The sequence below is a fragment of the Trachurus trachurus genome, assembly GCF_905171665.1.
Source record: "Trachurus trachurus genome assembly, chromosome: 23".
Classification (NCBI taxonomy): domain Eukaryota; kingdom Metazoa; phylum Chordata; class Actinopteri; order Carangiformes; family Carangidae; genus Trachurus; species Trachurus trachurus.
In genome coordinates this window covers 8,292,944-8,309,817 of record NC_139912.1, presented here as the reverse complement: position 1 = coordinate 8,309,817, position 16,874 = coordinate 8,292,944, and the positions used below count along the sequence as shown (strand labels likewise).

Sequence of the window (16,874 nt, the reverse complement as noted above, 5' to 3'; positions counted from 1 at the left end):
AACTTGGCCGTTCGCAGGGCGAGATGAGTTTCCCCGACACGGAGCGGGAGTGATTCGGTGCGCTCGTTATTCCCATGTGCAGCGGACGCAATCATTTCTCAGACTGCCGCTGTAATCTGATGTACTGATCCACCTCGTCTCATCAGCCCAGACGTGACACCTCATTTCTTTTTGTCACCTGCATTCTCCCTCTTCCCTCTCTCTCGTCGCCATCTCCAAACTCTCCGTCTTTACCCTCATCATTATCATCATCATCATGTTATTTGTGTTCATATCCTTCTTTCATATGCACACGGACCTGCACATGCTCCACTTTTCACATTTTTAGTTGCAGCCTCATGCTAAGGTTGCAACCCATGAGGTGGAACTCATCTCAGAGACAGGATTGTGTGTCAAGGGAAGGCTACGGAAAAATGTCTGCTGCATTTCAGGTTCCCAAGAACACAGTGGCCTCCATAATTTTAAGATGGGAGAAACGGCGTCATTCCCCCTCACATCTATCATGGCTTTATTGAACAGTGAGAGCTCTCCTCTGTGAAACTTTGCAAAGAAAGTACCTGGAAGGGACTCTCGGACCACGAGAAACAAGATTCTCTGTTTGGCCTCGTTTCTAAGCTTCATATCTGGAGGAAACCAGGCGCAGCTCATCATGTGCACAATACTATTGCAACCACGGTACAGGTGGTGTTAGTGGGTGGTGGGTTTGTTTCTAAGTAGCAGAGAGAAAGCTTCACTTTCAAGCAAACAGTGCGTCTTAGCACTCAGCCAACTGTGGGAGTCCTTGAGTTTGTCCAGCCAGAACTCTGACTTGAGCCCAACTGAACATCTGTGGGCTGGAGGCACCACTGACAGTCTCCGTCCAACTTGACCAAGCTGGATTGGCTCTGCAGAGACGGACGAAAGAAATTCCCCAAATCCAGATGTGCACATCATATGGCAAAACCCAAGAAGACTGAGGCTGCCAATTACTTCTTCAGCTAACTCCTGAGTAATACTCCTTATAATATACTGTAAATGACACACTATTCAGCATTAGTTAATTATTATTGGATACATTATAAAGCACTGTCCCTACATTGCTCTTTATAAGTTTGTAACTTATACACACAGATAAAAATGTTTAACTCTTGATTAATAAACTCATCTACAATGAGTTAAATATTTGTATTTTCATACTTTATAATGATGGATTTATAATTTATGAATCAAATATCATATTAAGTACACAAACAAAGCATTTAGATCTACATTAAGGCTCCACTCCAATTATTTAGACATCTACAAATGTTGTAATGAGTTTTATTTTTTATTAAGATTAGCTTGATAATCATTCATGCCTATTTATAGATTACTCATTATTAGTATCAGTGTGGGAATAATGATTTATAAACAACAAATTATACACTAATGCTTGATAGTGAGTAGTTTTTACAAAGTGTGAGCAAGACTCTGAATATTTCAGTTTTTCCTTTTAAATAAATCATCAAAAAAATCCCCCAAATTCTGTATTTGCTTTGACGTAACGTAGCAGTGAGAGGAGAGTGATGAGGGAAATGATGCTGCAACACAAAATCTGAAGAAGTGAAGGCATCTGAGCGCCTCATAGCCGCGTGCACTGTAAATGAAAACCACCTACTAACCCACACTCACCAGAGACGCTCATGCGCACGTGCCCGGCTCACTTTCACTTATGCGCATATGAGCAAATGCCTGCCATTTTGAAGCCTGATAATAATCTGTGTGCTATTTTAAGCCCAAGTGCCATTGGCAGAGGATGGAGAGGTTGGAGAGGAGAGGAGAGGAGAGGGGGGCTGGATTCGGAGGGTTGCTGATGTCACTGGTGTTGCCTGGCAACAAATGTGTGTTTCCAGTCGGCAGGGTTTTGGCTGCTTCACCAGTGAGTGGTGGTGAATAGACTTATAGTAGTGTTATAGGTGTGTGTGTGTGCTCCTCTCTGACTGTCTGTCTCGGTTTGTTTTCTGTTTCTCTGACTCTGACAGACAGCAGATGCCTTTATATGGAATTATCTTTTTAAAAAAAAGCAGTGGACTGAGCCTCCTCAAAGCATTTGTCTTGTAAAATAAATTGTAGAATTGACAGTTTCTCCCTCCGGCCTTCACCGAATGCGACTCTAGTGCTCGGTTGTTGTTTTTTATTCACACATCCTTCTCTCGTTGGAAAAATAATAGTCAAGACTTACCTACAGGTGGATGAGCTTTACGGCCTCTTTGAAGACACCTCAGAAGCAAAAACAGAGGGTTTGAACTGCTCAGTCTGCAAACAGACAGTGCCACATCACACTGGATCTGGGGGGTTAATAAGGCTCCTTAACCCGAAACCAAAGAGCTCAACATGAATATTACCTCTGCAGTGTTGGCTTTTAAATTTGAATACAGCAGCGCCTGCACGATATCTTTTCATGAGGTCAGCTTATTAACTTCTCAGTTGTACCCCAATCATACCTGAGTCGGTGCTTCTACGTTGATGCAGAATATAAAGCTTGGTAAATGATGCAGAGGGGAAGGCTTGGCGATAGCTTATTTTAAAGTTGACAAAGTTTTCTTTAAAACCTGCGGTCATTGATGAAGTCAGTATTTTAGCGGATGTTATGGTAAAAAGAAGGATTGAATAACTGGAAAGTTGTGAATTGTCCTTTATAAGGTTTAATTTCTGTTGGTTTTATTATGTTTAATCACGTTAAAGATCAGAGGCTCTTTCCATCTGTCTGTGATCTGTTTAGGGTCAGATGAAGAACATGTCAAATCAGATTTCTGCTTTGTGCAGCATGTAAACAGTGTGTGTTTGTAACTCTTTGTGATAATGTGTCATTTCCATTCATATATGCAAATTGATTTCTTGCAAGTGACACGTGCAGAACGATACTGCACCTTCACTGTACAGACGGAGTACAGCCTGACCTCGGGTTTATCTTCTTTCTTTATCTGTTAGATGTTGGACTAGAGCAAAGGTGATTTTGAGGAATTGATTGATAGATAATGCAGATAGATTCACACATGTTGAACTGTGGCCAACAGTCACATTAATTACTGGTGTTGGGAATTTTCAGGGTTAAAGCGATAGCTCAACATTTTGGCAAATTGGCCCATTGCCATAATCCCTAGTCGGTTCGTTACCTTTCATTGTCAATGCAAGCTATTTTTAGAACGGCAGAGCAAAGCCCCGAGCTGCTCAGAGCTATGCTACGGAAGCTAATGGGATTTCTTGGTTTCCCTCATCAAACTCATCAAATACACAATCCAACTACTCCAAAATACTCATGTGGACAAGTTGTGACCTGCACATTCACCACGCTATGAGATAATAACGCAACGTTACGAGACAGAGTTGTTTTAGAGGTAAATTCATGCAAAACCACTGATGCGAGTCCCCTTGGTGGGCAGTTTTTCGGCAAACAGTCTCTGCGTTTGCCTCTAAAACAACTCTGTCTCATAACGTTCTGTTATTATCTCATAGTGTGGTGAATGTGCAGGTCACAACTTGTCCACGAGAGCATTTTGGAGTTGTTGGATTGTGTATTTGATGAGTAAACCAAGGAAAACCAAGATATCCCATTAGCCTCTGTAGCGTAGCTCTGAGCAGCTCGTGGCTCTGCTCTGCCATTCTAAAAATAGCTTGCACCGACAATTACAGGTAACAAACTGCTATGACTATAGGGATAATGGCAATGGGCCAGTTTGCCAAAAAGTTAAACTAACCCTTTAAGTATCTCAAACCTAGGCAGATCTTTTTGGCAACAGGTTGAGGAAGAACCTGTCTGATTTTCCCAGAGCTCCTCCATCTCTGTTGTTAATTGAAACGCTACTGCGACTTCGACCTCTTCGCCGAACATCTATATGATAGATAATACAACTTCATTCCTGTTCTCGTGGCAGAGTGAGTCAATCTTCACCTTTAGGCTTCAGCATGAAACTAGAATCACATACAAACAAACAAACAAACCCTCGCCTCATTGATATTCCTTCCTGACATTTATCTGCATATAGACTGGTCCCTTCCACCTCTCCTTAATAATACGGCAATAACAGCAAAAAAAAAAAAAAAACCAACAGCAACAAAACAGATCAGCATGTTTCTTTTCAGTAAACTGTTCCTGAATTATCTCACCCTCGTGCTCCTCTCCCACCTTTGGGAGCTGCGTGGGAGTGTTGGCTTTGTGCCTCGTATCATTCAACACTAACCACCCCCACCCCCACTCACAACAACCACAGCAACAACAACAAAAAGAAGCCACCATCGTTCACTTGCTCTCATTACATGGCTGCAGAAACAGCGGCCCAGATGTCGCGGCTCATGTAATTACATGTTTGTGTTACTTTGTTGTGTACTCTTTGGGGAGGAGGAGGTGGTGGTGGTGGTGCGGGCTGTCATCGGCTCCCTAACCTGGGAATTTGTCTGGCATTCATTCATTTCCTCGCCATGGTAGCATTTGTCTGCTGAGGTTTCCGAGGCACAAGACGGAGGTCTTTCATTAGCAAGTTAAGTAGTGAATTTGTATGCATAAACTTAGCTCTGAGCGAATGAGCCGAGCCGTCTGAAAAAGTGATAAGGGAGGCAATGTTTTTAGCTGATGGAATGAAATTGTCCCTTGAAGAGTCTAAATGGGAGCGCATGTGCTGGTGTGTGTGTGTGTGTGTGTGTGTCCGTGCACGTTACACTTGATTGCTCATCTTTCTTTCATGTCTGTCTGGTGGGTGGCATCACCGGCGTTTTTGCAGTTGCTGCAACATGCTCTTATTCCCCCACGCACTTTAGTTTCCCTCCTCTCTCTTGTTATTTTTCTTCATTTTCACATTCAGCCCAATCAGAAGGGCTTGGCTAACCAACCCTGTGGGCTCTACCTGTGTGTGTGTGTGTGTGTGTGTGTGTAGCGCTCCTCAGCAGACTGCCAATGATGGTCTTAAGTCTGAGCAGCCTGAGCTCTATTGTCCAACACAGACTTAACCGCACAACGCAGAACTAATCCCACAGGTTTCTGGTGAGATTGAGTTCACACACATTCGTGGATCCAAATTCTTGGAGGAGAAGGAAGCAAAACAAAAAAAAACTCCCAAAAAACCCACCACCACAACCACCACCGCTGCGCCGGCTTGTCTTTCAAGCTGGACACGTTTTGTTTTGACGCGAGGATTTCTCATGGAAAGGTTTTTTATTCATGACCCCCCCCTCCTCTTTCAAAATTTCAGTGTTTTCACAACCATTTTATATGAGGTGCTGCTGCGGGAGAGAGATGGATCTTTGGCTTTTGTCTAAAGGAAGTGAAATTGAAACATGGAGAAAAAACATATAAGTTTATATTTCAGTCTGGCCGAGCTGCTCGCAATCTATTCTCTGTCTGTTCTCATCCTGTCATCCTCCTACGCCACGCCGTCTTTTCCAATGACCTCGGGTCGACTATCTTGTTTAGATCCTGACCGAGTTACCCCAGCAACAACACATCACCAGGACAACCTGTGCATGTACTATAATGGAAAACCACCCCCACCTCCGTTTCTACCTACACATTAAGTGACGTGTGTTTGTTTATACTGTAGTTGAGTTAGCGTTAGTCAGTGCTATGTGTCTGTGACAGCTGAAGAAGTCCGGAACAAAGTTTGAAGTCTTGATTTGATTGTGTGTTTGAGGCGAACATTAACACAGGAGCAGAATTAGGAGAATATGATAAAAATACACTACATTTATAAAGCACTTTTCTCTTTACAATGTTCCAGAGCGCTGTAGGAGAAGTAATAAAACCAGACGAGACAAAAGGATCACGAGTTAGGATAAATAAAATCAAATAAAAAGGAATAAAGCGGTCTAAATAAAAACCTGTCAGATGAAGAGAAGCTTATACAGACCTGTCGTCAGGCGGCGGCTACAAACTTCACCACTTTATTTAAACAGCTACATCCAAGTCTGTCAGCAAATCGCTGTTTTTAAAAGCAGGTTTTAGACACTTGCTCATAAATATTTGGACAGTAAAAAACTTTTCGTTGCATTTTGGTTCATAGCCAAGTAAAATGAGTTTGAAAAGATTCAAACCTGCATTATTAGTGGATGTGTCTCTTTGGGGCAGTAGATAGAAGCAGTTCAGTCAACACAACTCTGGCCCATGGCCAACGCGTTCGCAAACAGTTGCTAAATAACCCATCGAGCAGACAGAGTCCAACAGCAGCACTGATATAGAGTTGATTCTGAATATAAGACACTTTCTGTCTCACTCTGTCTTGCTCCATACCTACGGCAGCCCTCAGTGGCCATACATTATAGATTTTATTATCTCAGTTTTCAGGCAATAACAAGATCATTTACTTTACATCTTCAGAAAACAAAACTTAGTTTTCCCGAGATAACGACATCATTAATTGGAGATCTTGAGCTAACGAAACAACAGTCTACACAGGCCGTCAGTGTCAGAGGAGCAGGAGATTATTGATCAGGGCATCATATCTCTTCAATCAAAGCCTGAAGGCAGAAACAGCTTTATGCCTCACTACATTGCAAAAATATCTGAGCAGCTTTAGGCCTTGGCCGTCTCCTTGGATACCTGATGATTACTGAGAGATACTGAGAGACGCTGATCAGCATACCACCACCCTCTGTGTGACAGAAATCCGAGGCACATCTCTAATTGATTATATGTCGTTATCTCAAGAAAAGAACGTTTCTTTCTCCTGGTACTTCAACGAAACGATCCTGTTATCTCAAGGTAAAACAATGTATGAACATATGGACACTACGAACACTCCTGAGGGAGATATCTGTCGCTTAATGCCTTACTCTGTTCATTAACACTTAACACTAAAACTTCAGCTGTGTGAATCTCAAAACGCTCTGACTGCAATCACCTTGGTTTTCAGTTTGGCTTTATTTTCCCTTTTTTGTTTAAAGGGATAGTTCAACATTTTGGCAAAAAATGCCCCCGACGGGAACGTGCATCAGCGGTTTTGCATGAATTTACCTCGAAAACAACTCAGTCTCGTAACGCTCAGTTATTATCTCATTGTGTGGTGAATGTGCAGGTCACAACTTGTCCACAAGAGCGTTTTGGAGTTGTTGGATTGTGTATTTGATGAGTTTGATGAGGGAAACCAAGAAATCCCATTAGCCTCCATATCGTAGCTCTGAGCAACCCGTGGCTCTGCTCCGCTGTTCTAAAAATAGCTTGCACCGACAATTAAAGGTAACAAATCTACTATAGGGATTATAGCAATTTGCCAAAATGTTGAACTATCCCTTTAATACTGTAATTTTTTAATTATTTTAGAGGGAAACAAACAGTTGTTCTAACCGTCCTTACACATACATTTCATTTTGAAATCCGTGTATCAGTGTGTGGAGAGTGCTGCCTTCGCCTGCCTGTTCATTTTTTTTCATACCGTCATTGATCACTCCCGTTGTCACCCCTCGGTCAGTTCCCCCCGTATCTCCTGAGCACATCCCAGAGAGACAGAGTGGGAAGTGCGGGGTTATGTTATTATAGGAGAAGACGGGTGTTTCATCTGTGGAGGAGAGAGAGGGAAGGATGAAGAAAAGAGTGCAGGATCAGAGAGCCATCTTTGTTTTCCCTCTCTCCCAGCAGCTTGTAATGAGCTCGGCTGTTCAATAGCACCTTCCCAGCTAAAAAAAAAAAAAAGGCGCCATCGTATCACCCATTCCCCGCTATTCCAACACATCCTCCAGCAAACCCTCCCTCCCACACTCCTCCTCCGCCCCCTCCCCAACCCCATTCATCACACTCAAAATGCCTCTCACTGGCCAAGCTCATCTCCAACAGGTCGAAGGAAGATTGATTTGTTTGTGTACAGAGGCAAAGAGAGCGCGAGGGAGCAAGAAGGAGCAAACGAAAAGGAAAAGACTGAGGTGGGAGTGAGAGGGGGCTGATACTTAGGTGTGTGTGCATATGTGTTTGTGTGTGTGTGTGTGTGTGTCTGTCGGCCTTAACGCTCCCATCAGCAGTCAGTCAGAGCAGGAGATAGACAGCTAGAGTGTGTGAGATCATCTCCATGTTTTTGCTGCTGCTCTCTCACCTGTCTACCTCAGCCCTGTGCTTTGTCTACCTCTCTCATCCAGTATATTTATCCCTCTTCTGCACAATGTGACCAGAATAACAGCGCTGGATCTTTACTCCAGCCCTTTAAACAGACATGTTTTGGACAGATAAACCCCCTCTGGTGAGGATGTTTAAGCCCGATACTGTTGAATTATTGAAGTGGAATCATTTCAACATCAATACTGATAATATCTGCTCGTCTATAATGGCTGAATAAAACTTTATTTACTGAAGCTCCTGCAAGAAATAAGCTTTAATATTTCTTTCACATTCATGTGTTGGCTGGGAGCTGCAGGGTGTGAGAGTGTAAACAGACAACAGCTGCTGAGCTCTGATCTGTGATGCCGTGACGTCACACTGAGGGCCGAGGAGAAGTCGACCTTTAGGAGTTCTTGGTGTAAACATCTGACTCAGCGTCCAGAACTTCACCGTCCTCCACGGGAAATGTGAGAGGATGTAATAGTTGTTTTATTATTTTTTTAAGCAACCCGAATAATTATCATTCAGAAAATCTTTTGCTTTTGTAAAGGTTTAATTTCATGCCTGAGAGCAGCGCTGCCGCTCCTGTCTTCCTGTATGCCTTGTAAAATGTCAAGGTCCAATTATACTGTCTTTTTTCATTTGTGTTTTTGAATTTATTCTCTCTCCGTCTCTTTCTCTCTCTCTCTCTGTGAATGGACGCCGGCTACAGCTGTAAACAGCCACACTCCAGGTTTAAACGCTCCCGTCGCTCTGACGCGGTTCACTGCTCGTGTCGAGTCTTAATTGACGTTGAGCTCAGTGGAGCTGTTAAAGGACCCTGGTGGTGTCCTTCAGGGTCAGACCCACGTATTGCTTTGTCCAGCATTGGCTCGTTATTATTATTATTATTATTATCGCTGGATGAGACTGAGACCGGGGTCGGTTTTCATCTAGTTTTGATTTATATTCATGGACTCACACTTTTTTTTTTTTTTATTCTGAAGAAGATTAAAGTGCGACCGACGACTTCCTTTTTCAACAAATCATCATCATAAAGAACTTCCTCCACCTCCTCTCTTGGGAAACTTTTGAGCTACTTTTTTTTCTTCACTTCTCTCATTAACGTTCACACAGGCTGTTATCACCACGGGCCATCAAAACATCCTTTCTTCCTTCTCTTTCTCCCTGCTCGCCTTCTTTTGTCCTTCTTCTTCTGCCCCCTTGCATCCTCCGTTCATTTCTTGTTTTCCTCTGTCCTTCCTCTCTTTCCTTCATATCGAACTTGAAGCTCCACTTTAACACACCCGGCTTCTGTTCTCCCCTTTGCTCTGCTTCCGTTGGGATTATATGACGGCCATAAACGTCATAGTGTGAGCAGTAGCGTGTTGCTACACACCTGAGGAGAAATCAAAGGGCACGATTGGTCAACAGGGGGTCTGTCATCACCCTGTCCTGACCCTGCTCACTGACAAGGTGACTTGGAACCAACTCTCCCTCCCTGAAGGCATAAAAAAAACCTTCTTCTCCTTCTTTCTTTCTTTTTTTTTCTATCATTGGTTGCCGGGCACGTCTCCACTGACACTGATGGGGCTTTGAACCCTGCGGGGGAGTGGCCAACCTGCGGCTGATGAATGAGGCGTACGTGGTTGCCAGTTCAGAGGCCACTGCGGTTGTGAAATGTGTTAAACTCTCGACCGACCTCCTCCTCCTGCTTCTCCTCCTTCTCCTCCACCTCCTTCCCCCCTTCCCCATCCATCCATCTCTTCATTTGCTAACTTAATCCCTTTCCTCAACCTGCAGCCAGCCTCCTGCCCCTGAGCTGCCTCCTTTGAAGCCTGCTGCGCCGGAGTCGGGAGCAGGTCTATATCTGTTTGCACTTGTTTGATTAGCAGCAGAGGGAAGATACTGTCTGGATCCTCTTCAGTCGATGGTTACTGTAGCTGGAAGCTCAGCACGGGGCGGGGGGTTGGAGATGATTTTGTCTTGAGTCTACGTTGAAGTCGTTACCCACGATTCCCCTCGCATCTTTTCTCAGGCTCCATCGTCGTGATCTGAACATCCTGCTCTTCCCCACCATTTCCCTCCTGTCAGGATCTCATGGATTGGAGGCTCCTTATCCTCAAATCCTGACACCGCCTTCAGCATGTTGAAATATAGAGTTACCTCAGGGCTAGTTCAGACTATATCACCTTTTATTTCTCTTGCTCTGTCTCTCTGTTTTCTATTGCAGTAGCTTCCCTTCAAGATTTAATAAGGAAAATCACTGCAGTATCAAACCTGTCAGTCATTTACATACTGTACCTGTCCTGCTGCTGATGTTGTGCCACCGGGCCGGGGTTTCAACCCTCTCTCTGAAGGTGACGCTCCCTCATGCCACGGGGGGCGAAGCACCTGGCTGCACATCCTTTAGAAGAAATCCAACCTCTTCAAACTGTTTACCTCCTCCTCCCCGTTCAATAAATGATCTGATTCTGCTTTAGTGCACTTTGCTGCATACATTTGCATATTAACAGGGAAAGCGTTCATGGCGCTCATAGCTGGCAGTAACCTAAGAACAATACATGACAGAAACATCAGAGCTCGATGATCTGATTACCTCTCTGAACGGCTCCTGCATGCATTTGCATATTAGTGGAGAGAGAAAAAACAAAAACAAATAAAGAAAAAAAACAGCAGCACGCGAGGTAATTAATCTGCCTCTTTTTTTGTAAACTAAATAAGAATCACTAATCCCATGGGCTGGCTGTTTCGGAAATGCCAAAGATCTCATATTTAATTGAACGTCAAATGAAAGTCAGGCGGAATGAGCCCCATGATGAAAAACTCACAAGTAAAGAGGATTTTTTTAGAAAAAATAAAAACAACCAACAGTTGGGAATCATGATGCTGGAAATAATTTAGTGCTTGTCCGTCACCTGCCGTGGGAGTGTGAGGTGATACATCAGCTGTGTGCTGGAGAGGAGAAACGCGACGGACAGATGGAAGCGTTCAGCTGCATCATTGTTCTTGTTGTGTGTTTCACGGCGATAAACCCACAGACGGAGAAACAGAGAGCGTTTGTTTCTTCGCCGTGTTTTCAAACTCAAGTTTTGAACTCAGAAGAAGACAGATGCTGGTCCCAGGCCCCCGGTCTGCTGCTGCCGCCGCCGTATGATTGCAGATGTAATCTTGCCTACTGAGCTGCATCGATTCTGTTATTCGTTCTGTGGGTGGGCGAGTGGGAGTGGGAGTGGGAGTGGGAGTGGGAGGGATGGAGGGAGGGATGGAGGGAGGTGCTGGCTGGAAAACAGGCGCGTGTTTGCTGTAAAGTGGAGCACAGTCAGGGAGAGCCCACAGGAGCTGTCATAGTTTTAGCATAATGTAGGTTAAAGCTGCTCACAGAGGAAACACATGAAGCCCATCAGCATCAGCAGCAGCAGCAGCTCTCAGGCTGATGATGGGATGGAGGCTCCAGCTGCAGCTCCAGCTCCAGAGCAGAGGATGCACAAAACAACGAGCTGCTGTCGTGTTACACTGCAGAGTCAGAGCTAAAACTCCTAATGACCTCCTACACAGATGTGTTTTAATGGAGCTCTCTCTCTCTCTCTGTATGTGTGTGTGTGTGTGTGTGTGTGTGTCATCAGAAACGGGCTCAGCCATCACCTCCTCCTGTATCGGCCTGGGGAACTCTCTCGCTCCACCTGCAGGTCAGGCTGGGAAACCTGTTCCTGGTTACAACGGTGAGAGTTCAACACCTGAACAACACACGAGTAGTTCACTGTCCGACACACAGAGGCCTTGTCTGTTTGTTTTCTTTTCTCCTTGCTTGCTTCCTTCCTTTCTTCCTTCTTTGCTGGCTTCTTTTCTTCCTTCCTTCCTTCCTTCCTTCCTTCCTTCCTTCCTTCCTTCCTTCCTTCCTTCCTTCCTTCCTTCCTTCCTTCCTTCCTTCCTTCCCTCCTTGCTTCATTTCTTACATGAAAATTCTCCTCCCTTGCTTTCGTCCTTGCTTCCTTGCCTCACTTACTTTTTTTCTAGTTGGATTTTAAAGAGGAACTATGCAAGTCCGGTCGCTTTTCTGCCATTTTGCTAACCCTCCTCCCGGCCATGTGCATGTGTTTACAACGAAGCAGGCGAGAAATCAATCAGTAGAGATAACGTTATTTATCATAATATACTACTGTATGTTACGATGTCCTTCCTAACAAGTTAATCTTAAACTATCACAATTACTCCAAAGCTGTTTAATTAGGGTAAAAATGTAGCATAGTTAAGCTACAAATCCTGCATAGTTCCTCTTTAACTTGTCCTTACTGATGGTAATTATAAGTGAGATGATACGTTGGCTTCAGCTCTGACCTGTGAGAGAAGCAGGTGTTCACTAGAAGTTGGATGTCATTTTCCACAATGACTCGATGTATCTCACAGAGTGAACGTCTCTCTTCTCGCTCTGTTCGATATATTAAAGTATCCAGGTCAAACTCTCAGTCCCTCAGTTAGCAGATAATAAATAAATATAAAAAAAATAAAACAAAACAGAGTTATTATAGTCTTTAATATTTTTTTTGCCAGCGAGTGATTCAGCACCTCTCATTATGAACTGTGTGCTCCTTCCTCTCCACCAGTCACAGTGATCGATGATGACATGCAGGAGGTGAAGCCAAGAACCCTGGGAAATATTGTGGTGAGGTAAGCTGAGCGCAGCGTCACTTCTTCTGTCACTCGCACACATATTTTAAATAAATTGACATAAAAGCATTTTGCACACTAATCAAATTTAAATCTTTCACTCATTAATCTTAATAATTCACTCTTGGGGCAAACTTTTTTTTTTTTTTTTTTTTGCTGAGTTTGGACAAGTGTGTATGTGTGTGTAGCTGTGTAGCTGCCTCCCTTCCTCCCTCCAGCCCTCTGTGCTGCCTTATCTTCCAGGCTGCTGTCTATCTGTTATCACCCTCTGACTCTGCTGCCCTGTTCTTTGGTTTTGAGTCAGTGCCAGCGAGGAGGAGGAGGAGGAAGAGGAGGAGGGGGAGGGATGGGGATTTCCAAAGAGTCCACATATACTGTAGAGTGCATCCAGGGATAACTGCAGGTAGAGCTGTAAACAGACGGCAGCAGCTGTGTTACTGTACGGTACTTCCCTTCCAGTCGCCACAGAGTCTGTGCCAGGCGCCTCTTCTTTCATCGGGAGCCGTACAACAGCTTCATGAAGTCATATTTAATATTTACACTGAGGTTCGCTGAGAACTGAGGATGAAATGGTGCAGTAGTAGGCTATGTGAGAGGATGTTAATTCACCCCCTTCCCAGCAGCAAATCTGTGTCAGGAATGAGAGTTTTTGTTCTTATGTTTGAATATTCGAGTTGGGAAATGCAGCTGTCCTGGTTAACACTAGTCCAGAAGCAGGATTGTTTATTAAATTCCCTGATAAACAAAGACCGAGTGACTTTGCTGCTGTTCCTGCCCCCTTGTGTGTGTGTGGTGAAGTGAAGAGAAACAAAGAATTATCCATCTTCACACGTCCCGATAGCTTTGTCAAGTCAAATCTGCTCATTGATTTACTGTCACACTTTGTCAGCGTCTTCTAGTTTTCATTTTTAGTTTTTCCAATAAATCAAAAAGTGAAGTTAAAGAGTGTAAAGAAGAGTTTGAATTAATACCTCTCCTCCCTGCAGGCTGCCTCTACCACCTGGAGCAGCTCTGTCACTCTGGCAGAACGGGGATCTGTTCAAGGAGCTGTATTTCACCAAGTTCCCAGTGAGTCGAGTCGTCATTTACAAACAGTTTGGTGTTTATTACATGGAATAAGTTTCATAGCAGCAGCTTGAAGATTCAGAGGAAGAAAAGTTTTAATTAGATCTAAGAACAGTTGTGTTTCATTGAAGATTTGCACTGGCTAAAAAAAATGAATAAACTGAGCAGTGATGAGTATGTGGTAAGATGGCGCCATCTGGTGGTTAAAACTTTAATTGCAACTGCTTTGTGATTGGAAGCCACTTAGGATCTAAAATGAAAAAAAAAACCGGAATATTTACCCTCTAATTCTCTTTATACTGAAGTTAAGACTTTATTTTAATTAAGCCATATTGTCTGGCTATGACTAGTTCCTGCTCTAACATGCTTCCTCCTTCTGTCTCACCGTCAGGGTTACTATGACACCATGGATGCAGGTTTTGTGGACGAGGAGGACTTCCTTTACATCATGTCCCGGTCTGATGATGTCATCAACGTGGCAGGTCACAGGCTGTCTGCAGGAGCTTTGGAGGAGGTAGGAGGGCGAGTACAGCGGGGGACCAAACTCTCACAACTCTCACAGCAGGGTTGCACCATTTATTCTCAATGTAGTCGAAATTACAAGCTGCAATTTTATCAGATCATAGTTGTACATTGGTAACATCATAAATGTTGTGTTGCTACAGATTAGATTTTATAATTTTTAAGAGAGAATGAAACCTTAGAAAGATAATTCACACTGAAATAACAATGTAAATATCTGACCATAAAATCACAATATGATGTTTTTTTGCATTTTGTAATCACACGTATCTGTTACAGTCGGTGATGCAGCACCCTGCGGTGGGAGACTGTGCTGTCGTAGGTCTAGAGGACTCTCTGAAGGGTCACGTCCCCTTGGCCCTGTGTGTGCTCAAGAACGGTGAGTCATGATAAATGTAATGTAAGACAGTGCTCATCTTTGTTTTATAATCACTGTGATAAGTGTGTAACGTGGTAATTACGTGATAACGTCAAGAAATAGCCAAGAAATAACGTTCAGTTTCATAGTCATATTTTTCATAAAGGCAAAAGATTACACGTGGTTTTCATGCTTTGAATATTTTGGGAAAGGTGAGAACTTTTCTCCACCAAGTCCTTGCAGTTGTCATTAAAATAAATTGTTTCTGGGCTACTGTATTTCTACACAATCAATCATTATTTCTTGGCTATATTTCTCGACATTACTATGAAATTGACTGTTATTATAGGCTATTTCTATACATTATGACAAAATTACTTGTTATTTCTTGGCTATTTCTTGACATTATCACGTAATTAGCTGCTTGTAAATTAAAGGGTAACCAAAATGTTTTTTTTGTTCCTGATAGAAAGACCAGATTTTGGCATTAAAGTTGTGTGTTTGTGTGTCTCAGGTGTGCAGAGGACTGAGGAGGAGATCATAGGTGAGATGGTGAATCTGGTGAGAAACACCATCGGACCCGTCGCCGCCTTCAGGAAGGTGCTGTTCGTCGGAGGACTGCCGAAGACGCGCTCGGGCAAGATCCCTCGCTCCTCATTGGCCAACCTGGTCAATGGCAAACCATACAAGGTACAACACAACCCACAACCCTCAGGGAAATATCTTTTTCTTTATTACAGTTCTTATTTAAAGTTAAGTGCTTCAGAGGTAAAAATTTTATTTTTTATTTTTTTGCAAAGTTCCTCATTTCCATCTCCAGTTGCTCAGGAAAGCTCGTTTTGCATTTCAGAGTTTGAGTAATGACAGCGCATTAGTGGGGCCTGCACTCATTAAGCACAACTGAGCGCTCTTTGGGGATTTCATCTCTTTATAGTTACAGACTCAGTTTTCTGCTGATCAGGTGCTGAAGGTCCCAGGAGAGTGTGATGACAGACTGAGAAATAATACGTCTTCATGCAGCAGCTCTGTTTGCACCGATACAACCTCAGAAACTCAGTAACGCCACTGGAATTTAATCCTTTAATACCAATTATTTCATATTTGCTCCGTGAGTTTCTGAGACCTCCATCACATTAACAAAAGGCTGTTCTATATAATCTGACACACGTCGTCTGCCCTGGTGGATTTATGATCTGTGACTTTCTAAAACTTTTGCAAATTATGAAAAACTTCCAGTAAAACTGTCACTGATAATTCAAAATGAGTTCTTACTGCATATTGAATCAGGTCATAATTACTTAATATTTTATTACTTATTTTATGGGAAAATTGTGTTGGAAAATGTATCAGAGGTATAAAACATCATTTATCCTTAATCGTCACTTTGTGGCATTTAATGATTGCAATACATTATGAAGCTCAGTGCCCCATCAAAATGACAGATACAAAGTTTTAATTTAATTAAACTCATTGAACTAAATACTGATCAAAACATTTTTATTGGTCAAGAGGTCTAAGGAAGAGGTCAAATTTTAAAAAATGTGAAGTCTTCATCAGGGAAAAGACTTCTGTGTTTTTAAATAAGATTTGATGCATATAATCAAAACTGGATGTGCTAATTATTCATTTAATTAGGTGCTAATAAGATTTTTCTTTATTTATTTCCTGTTGCTTTTACAGATCACTCCGACCATTGAGGACCCAGATGTGTTCAAAGACATCGAGAGGCAGGTAGAGAAAGCTCTGAGGCCTCAAGGAGCCTGAACGCATCATAACCAGTAGAAAACTTGAAGTGGACACAAAACAAATCACTCCTGTGAAAGTGTAGATGATGGACACAGAGCTGCAGATGTGAACTAGAAGTAGAAGTTAGTGATGATTATTGGAGGCACATTTACACCAGTGAGTATTATCTCCTTGTTGGTGCAGAATCCATGAAGCAGGGTTCAGTGTTTTACTTTTCTAATGATGAAATTCTGAATAATAATGTGAAACCATACTGCACAACAAGCTTTGTATATTCATAAGTAATGACGAGAAGCGGCTGCTATTTGTATGGAAACAATGACAACTCATTTCACTGACAGTTTTTTTTTTATTGACAATGAAAATTTGTTTGCTCACCACTTAGTTTTGACCAAAGTACAAGAAGTAATAAATAAAAAAACAAACAAAAATGAAACACAAAATAAAATGATCCTTTGTTCGTGCAAATTGAAGATGTAAAAGCAAACAAAACCGGAAAAAAAA

At 42.8% G+C, this 16,874-nt stretch overlaps 1 protein-coding gene across 1 annotated transcript in view; it reads left to right on the top strand.

The window, feature by feature from the left end:
• The window catches only part of acss3 (acyl-CoA synthetase short chain family member 3), a 40,112-nt gene extending 23,238 nt beyond the window's left edge, over nt 1-16,874 (top strand). Inside the window, exons 10-16 of the mRNA XM_083999271.1 lie at nt 11,638-11,733; nt 12,616-12,679; nt 13,666-13,747; nt 14,136-14,258; nt 14,546-14,645; nt 15,139-15,314; nt 16,305-16,874. Coding sequence (XP_083855397.1) covers nt 11,638-11,733; nt 12,616-12,679; nt 13,666-13,747; nt 14,136-14,258; nt 14,546-14,645; nt 15,139-15,314; nt 16,305-16,388 — 725 coding nt within the window. The 3' untranslated portion in view covers nt 16,389-16,874. The remainder of the gene's footprint in view (nt 1-11,637; nt 11,734-12,615; nt 12,680-13,665; nt 13,748-14,135; nt 14,259-14,545; nt 14,646-15,138; nt 15,315-16,304) is intronic.